The sequence below is a fragment of the Erpetoichthys calabaricus genome, chromosome 10 (assembly GCF_900747795.2).
Source record: "Erpetoichthys calabaricus chromosome 10, fErpCal1.3, whole genome shotgun sequence".
NCBI classification, from domain to species: domain Eukaryota; kingdom Metazoa; phylum Chordata; class Cladistia; order Polypteriformes; family Polypteridae; genus Erpetoichthys; species Erpetoichthys calabaricus.
Genome location: NC_041403.2, coordinates 119,308,018 through 119,327,047, shown reverse-complemented (window position 1 = coordinate 119,327,047; position 19,030 = coordinate 119,308,018). Strand labels below are relative to the sequence as shown.

Genomic DNA, 19,030 nt, shown 5'->3' with positions numbered 1-19,030 from the left:
CAACAAAATCTTATCTTTCTGTGAGTAGAGTTTTTTTTTTTTTTTAAGATGTTACTGATTCTGACCTTGTTATGTTGTAAATTATAATAAACATTTAAATTTTTTTTTCTAAATACATGCTTTATCACAATATCATATGTAAAAGAGGCTACCCAATCACACAATCCTCATGTCATCCTTGCATATTATGGATCCTATATATTGTACAGTGGAACCTCGGGTCACGACTAATTTGTTCCAACACTCTGGTTGTAACCCGATTTGGTCGTAACCCGAAGTAATTTCCCTCATAGGATTGTATGTAAATACAATTAATCCATTCCAGGCCTACAAACTGTATGTAAATATATTTTTTTTAAAGATTTTTAAGCACAAAAATAGTTAATCATACCATAGAATTCACAGCGTAATAGTAAACTAAATGTAAAAACATTGAATAACACTGAGAAATCCTTGAACAGAGAAAAGTAACATTGCAAGAATTCACGCTATAGCCTTACAAACCGCTCGCTGTAAACACTTTTTTTTTTAATGAGTTTTAAGCACAGGGAAAACATGAACATTTGAAAAATCCGTAATTTAATAAACAACCAAGAACAGTGACATTGCAACAATGCACGCTACGAACCGATCACTGTAAACACTTTTTTTTAATGAGTTTTAAGCACAGGGAAAACATGAACATTTGAAAAATCCGTAATTTAATAAACAACCAAGAAAAGTAACATTGCAACAATGCACGCTACGAACCAATCGATGTGAACAGAAGTGAAGTGGAGGTTAAAATCCAATAGAAAAAAGTCTTCATTAAATACAATGAGGTTAAAACAATGCTCGAATCAGTCTCTCTAACTCTTTTAGGGCTAATTTTTTTTTTGTTTCTTTTCTCCCAGGGCTGAATATTTTTCCAAAAACTAACATTTTTTAAAAAAGAACACAAATCAATTGTTTAACATATCAAATCAACAAAAAATATTTACTTTTGACAAATGTTACTGTCTTGCATGTTGTATGAGCCTGCATACTCTATGATTTCACATACATATCACATACATTTTACACAGCAAAGTCTGATCTCGCTCAAAGCAGCCAATTTCAGTCATTGCCACATTGCACTCCTTACAATATGTGTTGCTTTGGTGCCTATTTTTCAATTGTCTGTTGCTGCACTTTCTAACATATATTGTTAGTGTGTACTGTAGAGAGACAAGTCACCCATTTGCCATCGTGCCATGCCACTACCACCAAGTTTTCTGCCTGCATGAAAACCGTATTGTCACCTCTTTTCATCTTCTGAAACTTTATGAACTTTATGTATGGCATTATAGCCTGGCTAACCCCATGGGATTTGCTTCTGTTTATTACAGAAGTGAATAAAACTTTGCAGCAGCACGTACCTAAGCCACCAATTGACAAAACACGTTTTGACCAATGCTCCCTGAAGTTATATCACCAGTTCTGTCCCATCTCTATTTGTAATGCCACAGCGCGCTTCATCTCGTCTTTCATTGTGGGTTTCCACTTTGAAAAACGAGAATGCGATGCAAACGCAGCCCACGATTCAAAAAAAATCTCTGCCTACCTGTTTGTCTCGTCTGACAGTAGCTGAAAAGCAGCATCAGGAGAGAGCAGCCTGAAGTACAGCAGCTGGTGATCTGTCGTGTCCAACAGCAAGCCATGCCGTCTTGTAAACTCCGGTAGCCAGATCGTCTCTCAACGGATCAATGTCTGTGTATTTATCCCATGCGAACCTTGCCGTAGATGCATCAGCTGCGACAAGGCACTCAACTGGCAGCAGATCCGCTGGCGCGGCATCGGCTGGTGTCTGATCAGCTGATGCCTGCTTCTAACTCTCTTGCTTGATCTCCTGATCACTGCCAATAAAGTCCGATTCTGAAAAATCAAGAGTCCGACTCCGCGATAATGCGCAAAACATCGTCTGCCGAGTGTTTTCTTTTCTGCACTTGCTTCGCTGCCTTTTCACATGTCGGTGCCATCTTGCCTTTGTTTACATTTCGCAACTCACGCACACGCAATGTTTATTTGCCGAGTCAACGAGTCTAGCATTCCTCCAAGCACAGAGGGAATGCCTGTGACGTGACAGTGAGATTTGTCGCCATTAACAGCTGATTGTCGCCCCCTATCCCTGGATGTCGACTTTTGTCGACATTCACCTTCAACCTCTCCTGTTGACAAAAGTCGACATCCGCCCTAAAAGAGTTAAAAACAAGCCCGGTGCATTCTTTAACTGCCTTCTCGCTCGCTGCACAGGGAGAGACTGAACACTTGCGGAAATCATTGGCACGTACGAACCAGAAGGGAAACTGGCTTGTTCGTCACTCGAGTGTGTAGTCGTAAACAGATGCAAAAGTTTGTCGAACTTTTTGGTCCTAACCCGATTTGTACGTGATCCGAGACGTTTGTGACCCGAGGTTCCACTGTATAAGCGATTGAAACAGCTGGTCTGAATGTCCTTAACTCCTTAATTTAGGATGCTTGATTTTCTAGATAGCTTGTTGTTTTTACTTATGTTTATTTTAAGGGAATATAAAATACTTTTATTAGCTTTTGACCAAAGCAAAAATCAAATCACTGCACTGGATATTTTTTTTTTACCTTTAAGTACTGTTTTTAAGAGATTTTTCCTGAGCCGCTTGGTGGCACGGCGGTTAAGTGCCGTTTTATTCACAGCCGCATTGAACTGGATTACAATCACAGTTTGTTCAACATTTGTGTAAAGTGTACAAATTGTCCTCGTGTCTGCATGGGCTGGTCTCTTTCAGCTATAGTTTTTTTTATATTAAAGATATGAAAGATATGAGCATTGGGTTCATTATAAACTCTAAATTGGACAGGATGGACTGCCTGTCACTGTAAAGTTTTAATGATTAAACAGGTTGAAAAATGGATAGACTTTTTTATGTTCTACATTCATTTCTTTGCTACTAACCATGTGACCACATTTTATTTGTTAGATGTAACCAGAACATGTGAACATACATTCACCATTTGATCATTCAGTAATGATAAAAAAGGTTAATACAAAAGAAAGTAAATTGTGCAAAAAAGTGTGGAAAACCTGTTCATTCATTCATCCCTCACCTAACCTGCTGAACTCAGTTCAGTGTCACGGAGGCTGGAGGTTGTTCCGGGTCTGTTGTTTACAAAACAGTAACCAGACCTAAAAAGGGTGGTTCAGCATGGCATAGGGGGTTAGTACTGATACCTCACAACTCCTGAGCCCCCTCCTGAGTTTGAATCGCATGCTTGGTCTCAGTCTGTGTGGAGTTTGCACATTCTCTGTGAGTTTGTCTCCCACATTCCAGAGACATGTGTTATGTAAATTGATAACTCCAAATTTGCACCATGTCAGTGTGTGGAAATATGGGCCTGAATGTAACCTGTGATGGATGAAAATGGCTGATTGTTTTTTAAACACGCTTCATCTGCCTTTAAGTCAGTTCCGTCACTGAAATTTTGGTAGACAGTAGCTTAGTCCTGCACTGTTGTCTGTTTTATTTGCATTTCCTGAGCTATCCAAATCAGTTTTTACCAACATCTTTAGGCAGCAGACATGTAACACTTTTTCAGTGAAGTGTCACTGTGGACAGGAGTCAATGTTATCTGTGCAGCCCCAGAAGGCAACAGTGAACCACAACATCAGCCAGCTCTGGAATGCATGTCTTCTTTAAGCTGATGGCCCCTCCACCGTATAATTGCAGTAGTCTGATAAGAAAATGGTCCATAACTTCAGCCAAAGAGGCAGTTGTTTAAGAATCAGATTACTCGACCACTGCCACAATCTGTTACACATGTCAATTTTGAGGTATGGCTGTATTGTTTTTGTTTGTTACCAGCATGACTTATATAGGAAGATAATGACCTATTGCATAGAAAACTTTGCATTATGCCATTACTGGCTTTGTAATATCAAACTCTTGGCTGCATAAAGCATGTAACTTCATTTGGATGCGCCTAGGACAGTAGTTTAATTTTGGTAACTTTCACATTTGAGAAAATTATGCAGCATGTTGCCTTAAACATAACTATAAAGCAAGTCATTTGTGTTGTCTGTTTTAATCATACTTTTGCCAGTACATATTGTGAAACAAGTCCACTTGAATTGACACAACTGCTTCAGTTTGCAACAAGTTTAAGTAAAATTTGTGTTTGATTCAGCAGCTGCAAAAAAAAATTCCTGTGGTAGACTGAAGGAAACCCGTCACACCACACACGTGCATAGCAGAGTAGCAGATGCTATGAAGAGCCTGAGGATAAATGTTTTTTTTAATGTGGTTTCATGCTTTTGCTGTGCAGGCCCTGCCATTCTCTGGAGGAACAGCAGGTTCCTGTTTGAGCTATCCTGGCAAAACTCAGAAGGAAGTATATGATGTCCCCACTCTTCAGAGGCGTTCTTCACAGTTCACAGTAAGTCCAAACATTCTTTAGCTCACTTTATATCAATAATGTGGTTTGTTTGCATTTTTTCATTAGCTAATGCCATTAGGTTACAAGCTACTTCACATTATAAAAAACAGCAATAGCAATTTGGGGTGGCTTTCATCTTGTTTAATAATTTGTTCTAATAGCATCTGTTCTGTTTGCCTCAGATGCAGTCAGCCCCACCTGGCATACGGAAGCATTCTCAATTTGTCTCACAGACTGAATTAGAAAAACCTCCACACCAGTGGTACGATATTCCTGGAATGACTAAAGCGTGCATTGGAAATGAAGGAAATGTAAGTTACAGAGTGAAACACAATAATTTCACTTTCACTTTCAATTTCAGCAACCCATTCATTTTCTAATCCACAAAAACTATTTTCTTACTTGATTTGTAGAAGATTAATAATGGCTTGAAAGAACAAGTCTTCAGGTGACATTTACCTCCAAGCACATGCTGGCTCTCAGCAAAATCAGAGTAGAATCTGTTTTCTACAATAAGTGTGCTATAAATTAGTTTGTTTCATATGCTTATGGGAATGGTGACTTTGCTAAGTTAGTTCTAGGAAATGTCAATGTGTAGGACTGAGTGAAGGGTGTTTAGTTGCAAGAGATAAACTGAACAAAGCTACTTGCCAGGGTCTTTAAATTGAAAATGTTTTATAGCTCTCCACGAGAATGTGTGAATTCTGTCCATTTTGGATTATCTCAGTTGAATTACCATGTGAATTGCTATTAGCAGTTGGTATAGCAGGGTTCTGATAAAGGAGAGTTGGCGCATTTGTAAATGTCATTAGTGATAGTGAGAAGTGATTACCATTGGACCTGTAAAGTAAGGAGAAATTAAGCAAGGACTGCAAAATGAGAAATGCTTGCAGGTAGGCACTTGAAGTTGTGGAAACAAAGAGTTTTGACAGTAGCAAGGCTTTTAATTGAGAAAGTAGTGTTCAATGTACAGTAGGATTGACCCAGATTTTGTCGGTTAAGTTCAGATAAGTTTCACCTGTTCTTTCAGGGTAGTACTCCACCTTAAGGTTTAATTCACTACTATCAATGTGAAGAACACTCTTGGTCACTTAGGCGATTTCACACTACATTTTTTTAAACCAAGCTAATCTGCATTTTTAAACATTGTAATTTACATTTTACCTGTAAACTTGTTACATCAGTCCAATCCATAAAAAGAGCTGCAAAAAATACATTGATTTGACTTGAATTCCTTTAGCACACTAAAATAAAGTCAATGTGCAGACTTCAGATTACACATTTATATTGCAGATCTGTCCTTTGTTTTTTCTTGTGAAGAGTTTGACCAATGGGAGTGTCTCTCCATGCTAAAGAATAAGTAAATTGTTAGTCATGTGTTTGGTGGCAGCAGGATTGGTTGAACCATTTAAATGAACTAGGCAGATGCCTGGAGTGGCAGAAGCTTTAGGGATGGCATTTTCTTAAACATCACAGACCTAACATAGAAACACTCTAGACTAAATAGCTCCTCACTGTAATACATGTCTCTCAGTACGCTCAATACACTAACACCAACCCCAGTAAAACTCACTAGAATACAAGTATTTCATAGCATTCATAGAACTTGAAACACCAACGGTGAGCACCTCACCCTGCTCTTTGATATTTTATACGTATAGCAATGTCCTCAAGAATCCAAGACATACATACATACATATATATATATATATATATATATATATATATACTAGATAGATAGATAGATAGATAGATAGATAGATAGATAGATAGATAGATAGATAGATAGATAGATACATACATACATACATACATACATACATACATACATACATACATACTTTATTAATCCCAAGGGGAAATTCACAAATTCAAGTGTCAGTTAAGTTTATACAATGGACTGAACTTTTATTAGATAACTATCTTTTTTAAGGAGAGTGTTTATTTTTAGTATAGAGCATGTAATCCTTAACTCTTAAACAGATCGATACATAATCTGTTGATCCATGCACAATGAAACATCGCAATGAAGTAGCTTCCTGACATTATCAAGACAGAACCAAGCAAAAGAATGAGAACCATCAATAATATTAATTTTTTAAAGAAAACAAAAAAATTCATGAAACAGAACCAAAATACGTGTAGTCAGTCAGTCAGTATCCAATCCGCTATATCCCAACACAGGGGTCTGCTGGAGCCAATCCCAGCCAACACAGGGCGCAAGGCAGGAACAAATCTTGGGAAGGCCACCAGCCCACCGCAGGGCACACACACACACAGGACAATTTAGGATCGCCAATGCACCTAACCTGCATGTCTTTGAACTGTGGAAGGAAACCGGAGCACCTGGAAGAAACACATGCAGACACGGGGAGAACATGCAAACTCCATGCAGGGAGGACCCAGGAAGCGAACCCAGGTCTCCTTACTGCGAGGCAGCAGCACACCGTGCTGCCCCAAGAATACATTGACACAGTAAATGATTTGTAAAACAAAGAAAATAAAAACACAGCCACTCAAGGCAGTCCTGCTGCCTGCTTGCTCCACAAAAAAATGCCTCCTTCTTTATAGAGTTCTGACCAGAAGGGGTGGAGTCAGTTGCCATCATTTTGCAAAGAGGGCACTGAGGAGGGATAGGAAGACAACATTGTTAGCGACAGCACCCCCTCTCATCCTGGAGTTACATACATCAGATGAGCCCGGAAGGAAATCCTCCAATACGCATGCATGACCATATATAGCATTTTATAGCTTTATTACACTTTCCAGTTACATTAATACATATTGAAAAAGAATTATAGGTTAATAGTTTATCTAAAATCTTCTACAGTGAATACTGCCCATAAGCATTTTATAATATATAATTGCTTAGTCTGAGCACTGGCAAGTTAAGTGATTTGCTGAAGGTCACACATTGAGCCAACTCTGGAAGTTGGGTTTTATAATCCAGAACATCAGCTAAAAGTCACATTTCCTAGCCACCACTACTGATGACACTTAATGTAAAAAAGGGCATGTAATTTAGACTCCCATTTGGCGTGGTAAGAGACCAGGAGAGCTATCAGACTCTGGGTAAGTCCCCACAGAGGGACCTAATTTGCTACATTTTATAAGCCATAATCATTTCATCTTTATTTTATATGACATCCATCATAAGTTACTTTGTAAAGCAAACAGAATATATTTCATAGTAAATTATAAACTATAAGATTTTTCTACACTTGACACTGGGAGATAGGATGACTTCACATTAGTTTGGTTTTGTTGTTGGATGAGCCAAGGAAAAATGATTTGTAATTAAAGCTCCAGAGCAGAATGAGCTTGCACTTCTGATGCTCATGATTGGAAATTAAAATTGCACTAATATGGAAGCCTGCGGTGGGCTGGCGCCCTCCCTGGGATTTCTTCCTGCCTTGCGTCCTGTGCTGGCTGGGATTGGCTCCATCGGACCCCCGTGACCCTGTGCTAGGATATAGCAGGTTGGACAATGACTGACTGACTACTATGGAAGCTTACTCTTATTTGTCTTCTGAATTAACTTCTGTTATCACAAATTGCTTGTCATGCTATTTAAGGAATAGTTTACATAATGTATACTTTCTGATTAAGTATAATCGTGCCTCCATTATACAAGAACTTCTCTTAGTGAGTCATGGCAGCCAGTCACCGAGCTGGGCTGACCAGGCCCTTCAATTATCCAAGCTTCTCATGGAGTGTATGCCCTGTAACCCAGCATAGGAACTTTGTCTTATCTGTTTATAGTCTTGATTAGATCTTTCAGTCACTATCCAGAGCTGATTACCATACAAAACTTGTACAATACAGAAAGACTCAAAATCAATTAGTAATTGCCAATAATTCACAGTAAAATGATTTCTTACACTCTCCGGATCAATATTGTAAAGCACATATTAAATACAGATTTAAGCGTTAATTAATCTTAAGGCACAATTCATTTTAATACAGCTCTCTGATCTTACATTTGCCACTCAACGCTCTTTACATCTATTTCTCCAGGTCTATGCAGTTCCTCCAGCTATATGCCAGGACCCCAGTTATGACATACCTGTCCCATCAAGTGAAGAAGGTCAAAAGAGGCTAACCGTTGGTTACAATACACTTCCAAATCCACGGAAATCTGATTGGATCTATGATGTTCCAGTTTCTCCAGAAAAGCAGGAGCTGAAGTCCTCTGGCCTGGGATCCTATGGCACACTGCCCTCAAAAGGCGGGATATCAGGAAGGCAACTTTTCTATGACACCTTGCCTGCTCGAACTGGAGAAAAACCCACTCCTCTAAACACAAGTTCTGTTTATGACATCCCAAAGTCCACCATTGACACAAATGTGGAAAATAAATGTGTAACTAGAACCAACAATACTGATCTATATGATGTACCCCCAAGTGTAAAACAACAGGTATTTCCAGTTCTGAGTATGTATGATGTTCCCCAGTCTTCGGGAGAACATTCCCCCCGCAGATCGTCCAACAATCCTGCACCCCTGCAGTCTCATATGACTTCCACCACATTCCCCATCATGCACAGGGAAGTGCCTTGCCCTATGTATGACCGTCCACGTGGTTCCACGGGAAGAGAGGGACAAATAATGGGAGGAGGGCCAGTTGATATATCAGCACCCAAAGAATCAGTTATAGAAAACTGTGAGCAAGAAGAAAATTCAAGTGTCAAAAGTGCAGACAGCCAACGCAACAGCACAGCCTCTACATCATCTTCCTCCTCTTGTGATTCTTTGCCACCCACATCTCTGTCACCAGAGCCACAGAGAGAGGTGACGCTCACCATAGAAGAAGCTATTATGAAGCTTGGACAGCTTCAATCAGATGTGTGTCAACCAGTGTCACGGCTTATGGTGTTCATCAGCAGTCAGTGGAGAGCAAGGCATCATCTGGCAGTTCACTTAGAAGAAGTTAGATCTGCAACTGAAGAGATTACAGCCTCCATGGCTCACTTCCTAGATTTTGCTCGAGATGTGAGAGGCAATGCCAAACATCTTAAAGACATTAGCCTACAGGCACGGCTCCAAAAGCAGTTAGCTATTGTGGAGGATTCTGGACTTATCCTGCAGGAAGCTGCTGAAGCCTTAGCAAAGTTAGGATGGCACATTGACTCTCTTTTTCAAGATGATACCAATACTGCTGGTACACCTGATCACCTCGATAGGTTTGTGATGGTTGCTCGAACCGTCCCTGAAGATGTTAAAAGACTTGTTTCCATTCTTAATGCCAATAGCAAACTTCTCTTCAGGCAGAATCCAAAGGTCATTGAAGTAAAGCACAGAGGGAAGTCTGATCCAGAGGAAATAAAGACAAATATGGATCAGACTCAAGAGTTCATGGATTCAGGTGTTGAGGACAACGACTATGTCCAGCTGCAGGTAACTTTTTTCTAATGTGCAGTGCTTGTAATAAGCTAATTAATTTCATTTTGTGTGAGATTTAACATTTTATTTTACTTTTGTCTGGTGTAAGAGTGAGTAGCAAAGTGGAGTAGTGATTTAGTGCTGCTATGTCTGAACAATAGGACGATGGTTTATAGTACTGGCTAATTTGCTTTCTGTGTTCAGTTTGCATGTTCTCTGTGTTTGTTTGGGTCTTTTCTTCAGATGCTGTAGTTTTCTTTAGTAGATTGGCCATAGTATACCTGAGTGCAGGTGTTTACTTGACTGGTGCTATATTCAGGGTTATTTCCTACCTTGTTTCTGAAGTCGTGGGCACCCCTAAAATTGTCCTCTGCTTTTTATTCAATGGATAGGATTTGAAAAAAATCTTTATTAGACCATCTATATAAGTTTATACTGGTTAGACCAATACCAGGTCACTGGGAGCAAGGCAAATATCAGCTTTGGAGAATATGTCATTTCATCACAGGACACACTCACACCAGGACAGTTTTGAAACAGTACTTAATCTGACGTGCTTGTCTTCTGAATGTGGGGAGAAACCAGAATACCTAAAGAAAACCCACCCAAAGAAAGTTGCAGGCTTCACTAAGAGAGTGCCTGAACTGGGATTTGAACCCATGTCACATAAGCTGGGCAGCAGTAAGCAAAACACCACTGTGTACCTCTGTATTATGCCTAATATCATAATCCATATTACTAACCGAGAATGGTAAACCGGAAGGCACGGACGCAGGTACACGGCGATGGACGCAGGAGACATAGTGCGCAGGCACCTACAGCGCGCGTCTCATAAACCGCAAGCGAAGTCTGATCCACCGCGAATGAAGGAGTCACGGCTCAAAAATGAAAGAGCTCAACTAACGAAGGAGTCACGGCTCAAAAACGAAAGAGCTCAACTAACGCCACACAGAAAAGAGGATTCTGCACTGCACCCCAGAGTCAAACGGAAGACACTACGGAGTCCGCAAAGGTCCGCAAAGATAGTACGAAAGGCGCAGGCGCCTACAACGCGCTTCTGAACTAAATGTCCACACTACACAGCATGGTCCGGATAATAACAATAAACAAACTCTCCGTATTAAACTTTCAGCATCCTCACACATCCAAACCATATAGCATATGTGAATCACATTACAGTGATGCATTATTAACAGTACAACCACAGAAAATGCTCCGTATTAACAGTAAGTGCAATTATCCATATTACTAACGGTAGACAACGGATAACTAATGGAGTCACGGTCACGGCTCCAAAACGATCCAGCTCAACTAACGGAGCTACAAAAACGAGCCCGCATGGATAAAATCATTAAACGTGGGCGCGCGCCTACAACGCTCGTCTGAAACCGCAGAAGCAAAACTGTCTCGGCTCCAAAACCAAACAGCTCGACTAACGGAGCTACAAAAACGAGCCCGCATGGACAAATACAATTAACATAGACGTCTACAACGCGCATCTGAAACTGCGGAGGCAAAGCAGGCACGGGTTCAAAACGAAAGACCACAACTGACAGAGATACACAAACGAGCCCGCCTGGATAAAATCAATGAACGCAGGCGCATACAACGCGCGTCTGAAATGCCGTAAGCAAAGCAGGCATGGCTCCAAAAAGAAAGAGCTTGACTAAAGGGGCTACAAAAACAAGCCCGCCTGGATAAAAACAATGAACGCAGGCGTCTACAACGCGCTTCTCAAACAACGCAACCGAAGGAGTCACTGCTCCAAAACAAAACATCTCAACTGACGGACATACAGAAACGAGCCCGCCTGAATACAATTAATGAATGCAGGAGCCTATAACGCGCCTCTCAAACAGCAGAGGCAATAGATAAACGGCAAAGAAAGGAACGACAAACAGCCGCTAAACAATTCCGCCAATTAGCTGACAACGCATTTGGATGGATGGATCAACAAATCCCAAGGACAAACCATGGACAGAGGTGGCATATACCTCTCTGAGCCTGTATTTGGACATGGACAACTTTATGTAGCCTTCTCAAGAGTTCGGCGTTCACCTGACATTAAAGTTAAAGTTGTAGATACTCCATACCAAGGAAAACTCATTCAAGGACAACACACCATCTTTACTACAAATGTTTTGTATAAAAAAATATTCCAATAAATCTTTCTAATGTGCCATGCTATGGGTTCTTTACTTCCTTTGTTTGTCATCTATACCTTTACACTCAAATATATCTCATACATACATCGATGTATTTCGGGTTACCCAACACCAGGGGTTGGCGAGCGAAGCCCCCTAGTGGGAATATAAGATAGACAGAAAGCTATCCAGGGCAGCATTGTGCTGCATTAACTTGCAATATTCTGCACTTCATGTACCAGGTGTTGTCTACATGAACTTTGCACATTCTCTCCATGAATCTGTTTTTTTTCCCTCAAGTACTCCAGTTTACTCCCATATCCCCAAAATGTGCATGTAAGTCTGATTGGTGGCTATCAGTTGGTAAGTTGATGTGCCCTGCAGCACAATGACATCCCATCCTGGCTTGAACTTTGCCTTGCATTTTTGTTGCCAGGATGGATGCTGGGCCCTTGTGAGTAATAGTTGTACTAAGCTCTTATGAGTAATACATTGAAATGAGTTCTTTTGGTAAAATTTAGACTAAAATAATCTCAAAATAGTGTACAGGACATATATACTATGCATGTTTTGTAAAATGTATTTATCTATTGCAGATCCAGCCTTCTGTGTTTAAATCCTATGGCTGTTCATTGTCTGCTTGGAAGTTTTCTTGTGGGTACTCAGGTCCCAGATAGATGCACAAATATATGTGTTTGAGGTTAATTGGTGGCTCTAAATAGGCCAAGTATGAATGTGGGTTAGTGCACAAGTGGACTGGCATGGCATTTTTGGGCTGGTTTCTACCCTGGACTCATTAATGTTGACATAGGCTGCAGTCATCTGCTATTTGGAATAGGATTTTATGGATGTGATGTTTTGTGTATCCATAAAATCGATGGTCTTTTGACAAACAGTGGGTTTCTTTGTTTTCAACTATTTCCTGAAATTAGTTCAGTTTTGTTTGTGCAGAGTTTGAGTTTTAAAATGATAAAATGGGAATTAAAGGACAGTGTAAATGAAATGCCACATAGCGATAATTTTACAAAAATATCAGAAGTACTTAAATTTATAGAATTACTGATATTAATGATGCCCACTTTTTTGAATGAACATACTTCACCTTTTAAGTTATCTAATTTAACACTATTAATTTAGGATAGATAGATAGATAGATAGATAGATAGATAGATAGATAGATAGATAGATAGATAGATAGATAGATAGATAGATAGATAGATAGATAGATAGACTTGTTTCTAAAATGACCAAGGATGTTTGTTGTTTTCATATACTTCAAGTACAGTTCTGGACTCATGTAGTTGAGGTGTAATTTCAGAGAAAAGAAGAGTTTGAGGAGCAACAAAAGGCTCAGAAGCACAAGGCACCTTTGAAGACTCCATTGGCCACTCGTCCTCAGCAGGTATTTAACCTCAGTACCATGTATCTGTTCAAAATATAGTTCCTTCTATATTTTTTGTCTAAACATATATATTGCCATACATTTTCATTGCTCTCCAAAGTCATCCAGCAAATAGGCAACTTTCTAAAATTCATAACATTATGACTATATTACAGGTAAGTAAGCATATAAACACATTTGTTATATAGACCTACAGTAAATTAAAAACTACAGGTTGATTTCAGAAATAATAGAACACAGTGTTCAAGTTTTAGTTCCTGCTGCAGAGCATTTAGTAAAAGTTACTGAAATTGAGGATTTCTGCCTATCCATTTTCTAAACCTGTTTAACCCAAACCTTTGTATTAAAAGTGTGCATTTTTAATAGATAGATAGATACTTTATTAATCCCAATGGGAAATTCACATTCTTCAGCAGCAGCATACTGATACAATAAATAATATTAAATTAAAGAATGATAATAATGCAGGTGAAAAACAGACAATAACTATGTATAATGTTTAAATGTTAACGTTTACCGCCCCGGATGGAATTAAAGAGTCGCATAGTTTGGGGGAGGAATGATCTCCTCAATCTGTCAGTGGAGCAGGACAGTGACAGCAGTCTGTCGCTGAAGCTGCTCTTCTGTCTGGAGATGATACTATTAAGTGGATGCAGTGGATTCTCCATAATTGATAGGAGCCTGCTGAGCGCCCTTCGCTCTGCCACAGATGTTAAACTGTCCAGCTCCATGCCAACAATAGAGCCTGCCTTCCTCACCAGTTTGTCCAGGCATGAGGCGTCTTTCCTCTTAATGCTGCCTCCCCAGCACACCACTGCGTAGAAGAGGGCGCTCGCCACTACTGTCTGATAGAACATCTGCAGCATCTTATTGCAGATGTTGAAGGACGCCAGCCTTCTAAGGTAGTATAACCGGCTCTGTCCTTTCTTGCACAGCGCATCAGTATTGGCAGTCCAGTCTAATTTATCATCCAGCTGCACTCCCAGATATTTATAGGTCTGCACTATCTGCACACAGTCACCTTTGATGATCACTGGGTCTATGAGGGGTCTGGGCCTCCTAAAATCCACCACCAGCTCTTTGGTTTTGTTGGTGTTCAGGTGTGGGTGGTTTGAGTCGCACCATTTAACAAAGTCATTGATTAGGTCCCTATACTCCTCCTCCAGCCCATTCCTGATGCAGCCCACGATAGTAGTGTCATCAGCGAACTTTTGCACATGGCAGGACTCCGAGTTGTATTGGAAGTCCGATGTATACAGGCTGAACAGGACCGGAGAAAGTACAGTCCCCTGTGGCGCTCCTGTGTTGCTGACCACAATGTCAGACGTGCAGTTCCCAAGACGCACATACTGAGGTCTATATTCAGCTAAAAGCTATATTTATGTCAAATCTCCAGCTCATGCAGTTACTTGTTGTTTCCATTAAATCATTCATTATGGTAAGCAGCTATGAGAAGGTTGTGTGTTGCCCGCACATCTGCATGGACTTCTGCAGAAGCTTCTGCTTCTGAGTTTCCTCCCACGCTGTAAAGATGAGGTACCCTGAATTGGCTCTGCATGGGTGTGTGTGCATGTTTGGGCCCAGTGATTCATCTGTGACGCTATATTGGACTAAACAGGTTTAAGGCAATAAATGGGTGGATGTATTTTAAAAATTATTGTTTTTGCAATATGATTATGTGTAATATTCTTGAATATTGTTAAAAAGAAACAGGTGTAGAGGGTCATCTGACATCGGTGTACTCATTTAAAGAAAAAGTGTGAGTCACCAGGGAGCTGTGTTAAGGCTAAAAAGTAGATTAGGAAGAGTTAGGCATATTTTTTTCGTATTGATTTTGGGGATCAGTGGAGAGGGAGCAGTGTTCTCCGGTGAACTCAAAAGGGTTTTTTGTAGTTGGGCAGGAAGTGAAGAGATAAAGTAAGGGTTGTCTTTAAACTGAAAGTATCCTTGCTGCTCATAGGTATATTTTTCAGTCCTACTACACTGAAGACAACTGAGCCCTGCAAGAGTGTGCACACTGCATGAAAGATCACTTCTGACCCCATAATAAGGACCAACAACACTAAGACATGATAGCCCCTCTTAGATATGTTTTCAACCTGAGCATGAGGATCTGTTACAGTGGGCCACCTGCCTTTCAAATGACAGGTTGACTGCTGAGCAGCAGTTGCTTGCCTGCCGTCTGCAAGAAGCACTTGTACACAGGCAGCTGCTTCCAAAGGTCACTTTTACTACAGAAGTAGGGACGATTGCTAAGAGGAAGCAGAGTTATTTGTTTAGTTAGTGTTTTGAGGGTTCACAAAGAATTTTCTTTTAGTAATTAAGAGTTTTCTGCAATGTTTAAGCCACGAAAGATAATTTTGAATAAAGTGATGCTAAGCCTGAAACAAAATGGCAGTGAGCATTAATAATAATACTTTATTTATTTGTCACATACATAGTTATACAGGACAACACGCAGTGAAATGCATCTTTTTCGCATACCCCTTGGGGTCATAGCGCAGGGTCAGCCATTGTACAGTGCACCCGGAGCAATTGAAGGTTAAGGGCATTGCTCAAGGGCCCAGCAGAGTAGCATCTCTTTTGGCAGTGACAGGGATTCGAACCAGCAACCTTCGGGATGCCAGCGCAGATCCTTAGCCTCAGAGCCACCAGTCTTTATTTAATGAAGAAGTTAGCAAAATGAGAAGATAGAAAATTGTGATTATCAGCTCCAGCTCACTTACAGAGACAGGAAGTCAAGACTCAAAAGACATGACTTGGAAACCACAAATAGCAAAGTGTTCTCTTTGCTGACAGCATCAAGCTGCATGAAGGGGGCTTCACATACATGTTGATGTTGGAGTTCTGAAGGGTTTCAGAAGCAGTCTTAAGGCTGTGGGGTTTGAGGGGGAGTGTCTCCTTGAGTCCGTTTTGTGTGCTTTTCTTCATTTGTTCTGCCCACCCGCATTCCTTCTCCTTTGCTTTGCTCTAGGACTTTTCAGTTCCTCCATGCCAGTATAATTACTGACTAGGAGGTGTAAGCCTCACTTTCAAATGTTTATTTTAATTCATCCAAATCGCTCCTGTCTCTGTTCTGATCAGTCATTTGTAATTGTCCCCTGCTGCACGGTGGTGCCCAGTGTAACAAACAGGAGAACTTTGTGTTTTCCACATTGAACCAAGATGTCCCCATAGCTGCCCATATAATTCAGTCACTTTATTAAGTTATTTCACCTAATGCCTCTCATGATAAAGACACTCTTACTGTAATAAGATGTATAAACTAATCATGACAGGCCATGATTTCAAAATCATACCAGTGTTTTTTAATGCTTTCCATTTCTCCTCTTGCCTGTGACATTTTAGTCCTTCTGCTTAATGCCATCCACACTCTCTAAGATGCAGTGCGGGTCACCCCACGGACAGGGTACCATTCAAGCAGTAAACAAATTTACGGTCATAAATACAATGAAGGGTGCTAGAAAGATCTGTCCAACCTTTTTAATGTTCAGACAAGCGCTTGACATGAGCTGGTCCTACAGATGGTGAAACAAGACATCAGTCAGCGAGTGTAACTGTCTCAGATGTACATGAGTGTTAAGTGACATCCATTCTTTTTTTTTTTAAGTTGTTGCATTTTGTCTCTTTGGCACCATACAGGCTGAGGAAAAGGCAGTTTCTTCTACAAAAGGAAAGGAGTGTGGCACACAAGTCCAGCTGGTGTCCTCAGAACACTGTCGCCTTTACTTTGGGGCTTTACAGAAGGCGATAGGTGTATTTGTCACAAGCCTCATTGATGGCCAACCACCTGAGAAATTCATTTCGCACAGCAAGCTGGTGATCATGGTCGGCCAGAAGCTGGTGGACTGCTTGTGTAAGGAGGCCCACAAGAGTGAGTTGGGCCGGGACTTGCTTAGCAAAAGCAACCATCTCTGTGCTCTACTTAAGCAGCTGGCAGTAGCCACCAAGAAAGCTGCAGTTCATTTCCCCGACAAGATTGCTCTGCAGGAGGCACAGGATTTTGCCAAAGAGCTGGCACAGAGAGCACAGAACTTTCGGACATCTCTCCAGCTGTGAAATACCCACTGGCAGAAGAACTTCTGGTTTTCCACTTTAAAATTTGCACCCGATTCTTTGAAAAACATATGGGCATAGGATGCTGTAAATACTTTGGTACAGAGAAAGCAATTTCTGAAACTAGAGAAGCAGTCTAACATGATGGCAACAGGCTGTTTTCTAATAATCCTGTTCCTGCCATCCTGGTGTAGCCTGGAGCACACTTTAAGGGGAAAGCTGCGTCTCTTGGGGCTGTCAAGTTAGTGAATACATACATGAATATTATGCTAATAATATTTTTTTGTTTATATTGTGCATATTTTTGTCAAAATGGTTGAACAACAGAGAATACCAAGAGCCTTGTGGCAGAGTGAAAATCCCAGCAACACCATCTCAGTGATGCCAATCTTTGTCTGGTTTCAGCCTTTTAGTTTGTATCTCTGTCTAACTGGCCTGCCCTGCCTTCCTCAAAGGTGTTTTGTCCAAAGCCCCCGGAACAGACATTTAGATGTACAAACACCTTCACACGATTGCCAGCCAGCTTTGGGACATTCCTTCCCACCATGGTGTCATTAAGGCTCAGGTCTCATGTTATATTTATACACATTGAACCTAGAGCCTTGAACCTAGAGCCCCAACGGTTTGTCTTGTTGCTCAGTATTTAAAGCATTGCATCCAAATACATCAGAACTTTTTTGAAATGGTGCCACAGTGGTATAGTGGATCCCGGACTCTTGAGTTCAAAGAGTTTCTTGTCCATGTAGAGTTTGCACGTTCTCTGTTGTCTTTTGTGTGTGTTTTATCCTAATCCCCAAAGACACATATGTCAGATGAATTGGTAATTCCAAACTTACCCTATATGAGTGTGAACGAGATGGACTGGCTCTAGCCCCTCTGTGACCCTGATTTGGGTTAGTCAGTTTTGAGAGTTTTCTGGGATGCAATATTTAAAAGAACACACAGACTTAAAAATTGGTACACACAAGCACCTCCAAACAGACACAGGAGATTAAATAGCCATAAATCTTTGACATGGTCCTCATACTACTGGAATAAAACCAAAGTCAGTATACTGAGGAATGGAGCCTGCCAGCCCAAGAGCTAGGTGGTAGGTACAACAGTCAGTTGTATGCTTTGCCACCCTACCATGACACAGCTGTGATAGCTCAGTACTGTCAGCCATACTCTCCTTCCCCTAAATATCAGGTCAGAGTGGCATGAAAACTAAACCTGGCCGATATACAACACTGCAATAATAAATTTGAGTCGGTCAGTATTTAGAACGCCTGACATACACGTTGGAGCTTCACAGTCCAAATTCACTCACTATACAGTGCATCCGGAAAGTATTCACAGCGCATCACTTTTTCCACATTTTGTTATGTTACAGCCTTATTCCAAAATGGATTAAATTCATTTTTTTCCTCAGAATTCTACACACAACACCCCATAATGACAATGTGAAAAAAGTTTACTTGAGATTTTTGCAAATTTATTAAAAATAAAAAAATTGAGAAAGCACATGTACATAAGTATTCACAGCCTTTGCCATGAAGCTCAAAATTGAGCTCAGGCGCATCCTGTTTCCCCTGATCATCCTTGAGATGTTTCTGCAGCTTAATTGGAGTCCACCTAT

At 40.6% G+C, this 19,030-nt stretch overlaps 1 protein-coding gene across 1 annotated transcript in view; it reads left to right on the top strand.

Annotated features, from left to right (window-relative positions):
* Nucleotides 1-18,735, top strand: part of cass4 (Cas scaffold protein family member 4) — a 75,542-nt gene extending 56,807 nt beyond the window's left edge. Inside the window, exons 3-7 of the mRNA XM_028811821.2 lie at nt 4,318-4,428; nt 4,611-4,739; nt 8,446-9,825; nt 13,273-13,356; nt 16,999-18,735. Coding sequence (XP_028667654.1) covers nt 4,318-4,428; nt 4,611-4,739; nt 8,446-9,825; nt 13,273-13,356; nt 16,999-17,415 — 2,121 coding nt within the window. The 3' untranslated portion in view covers nt 17,416-18,735. The remainder of the gene's footprint in view (nt 1-4,317; nt 4,429-4,610; nt 4,740-8,445; nt 9,826-13,272; nt 13,357-16,998) is intronic.
* The last annotated feature ends 295 nt before the right edge of the window (nt 18,736-19,030 follow it).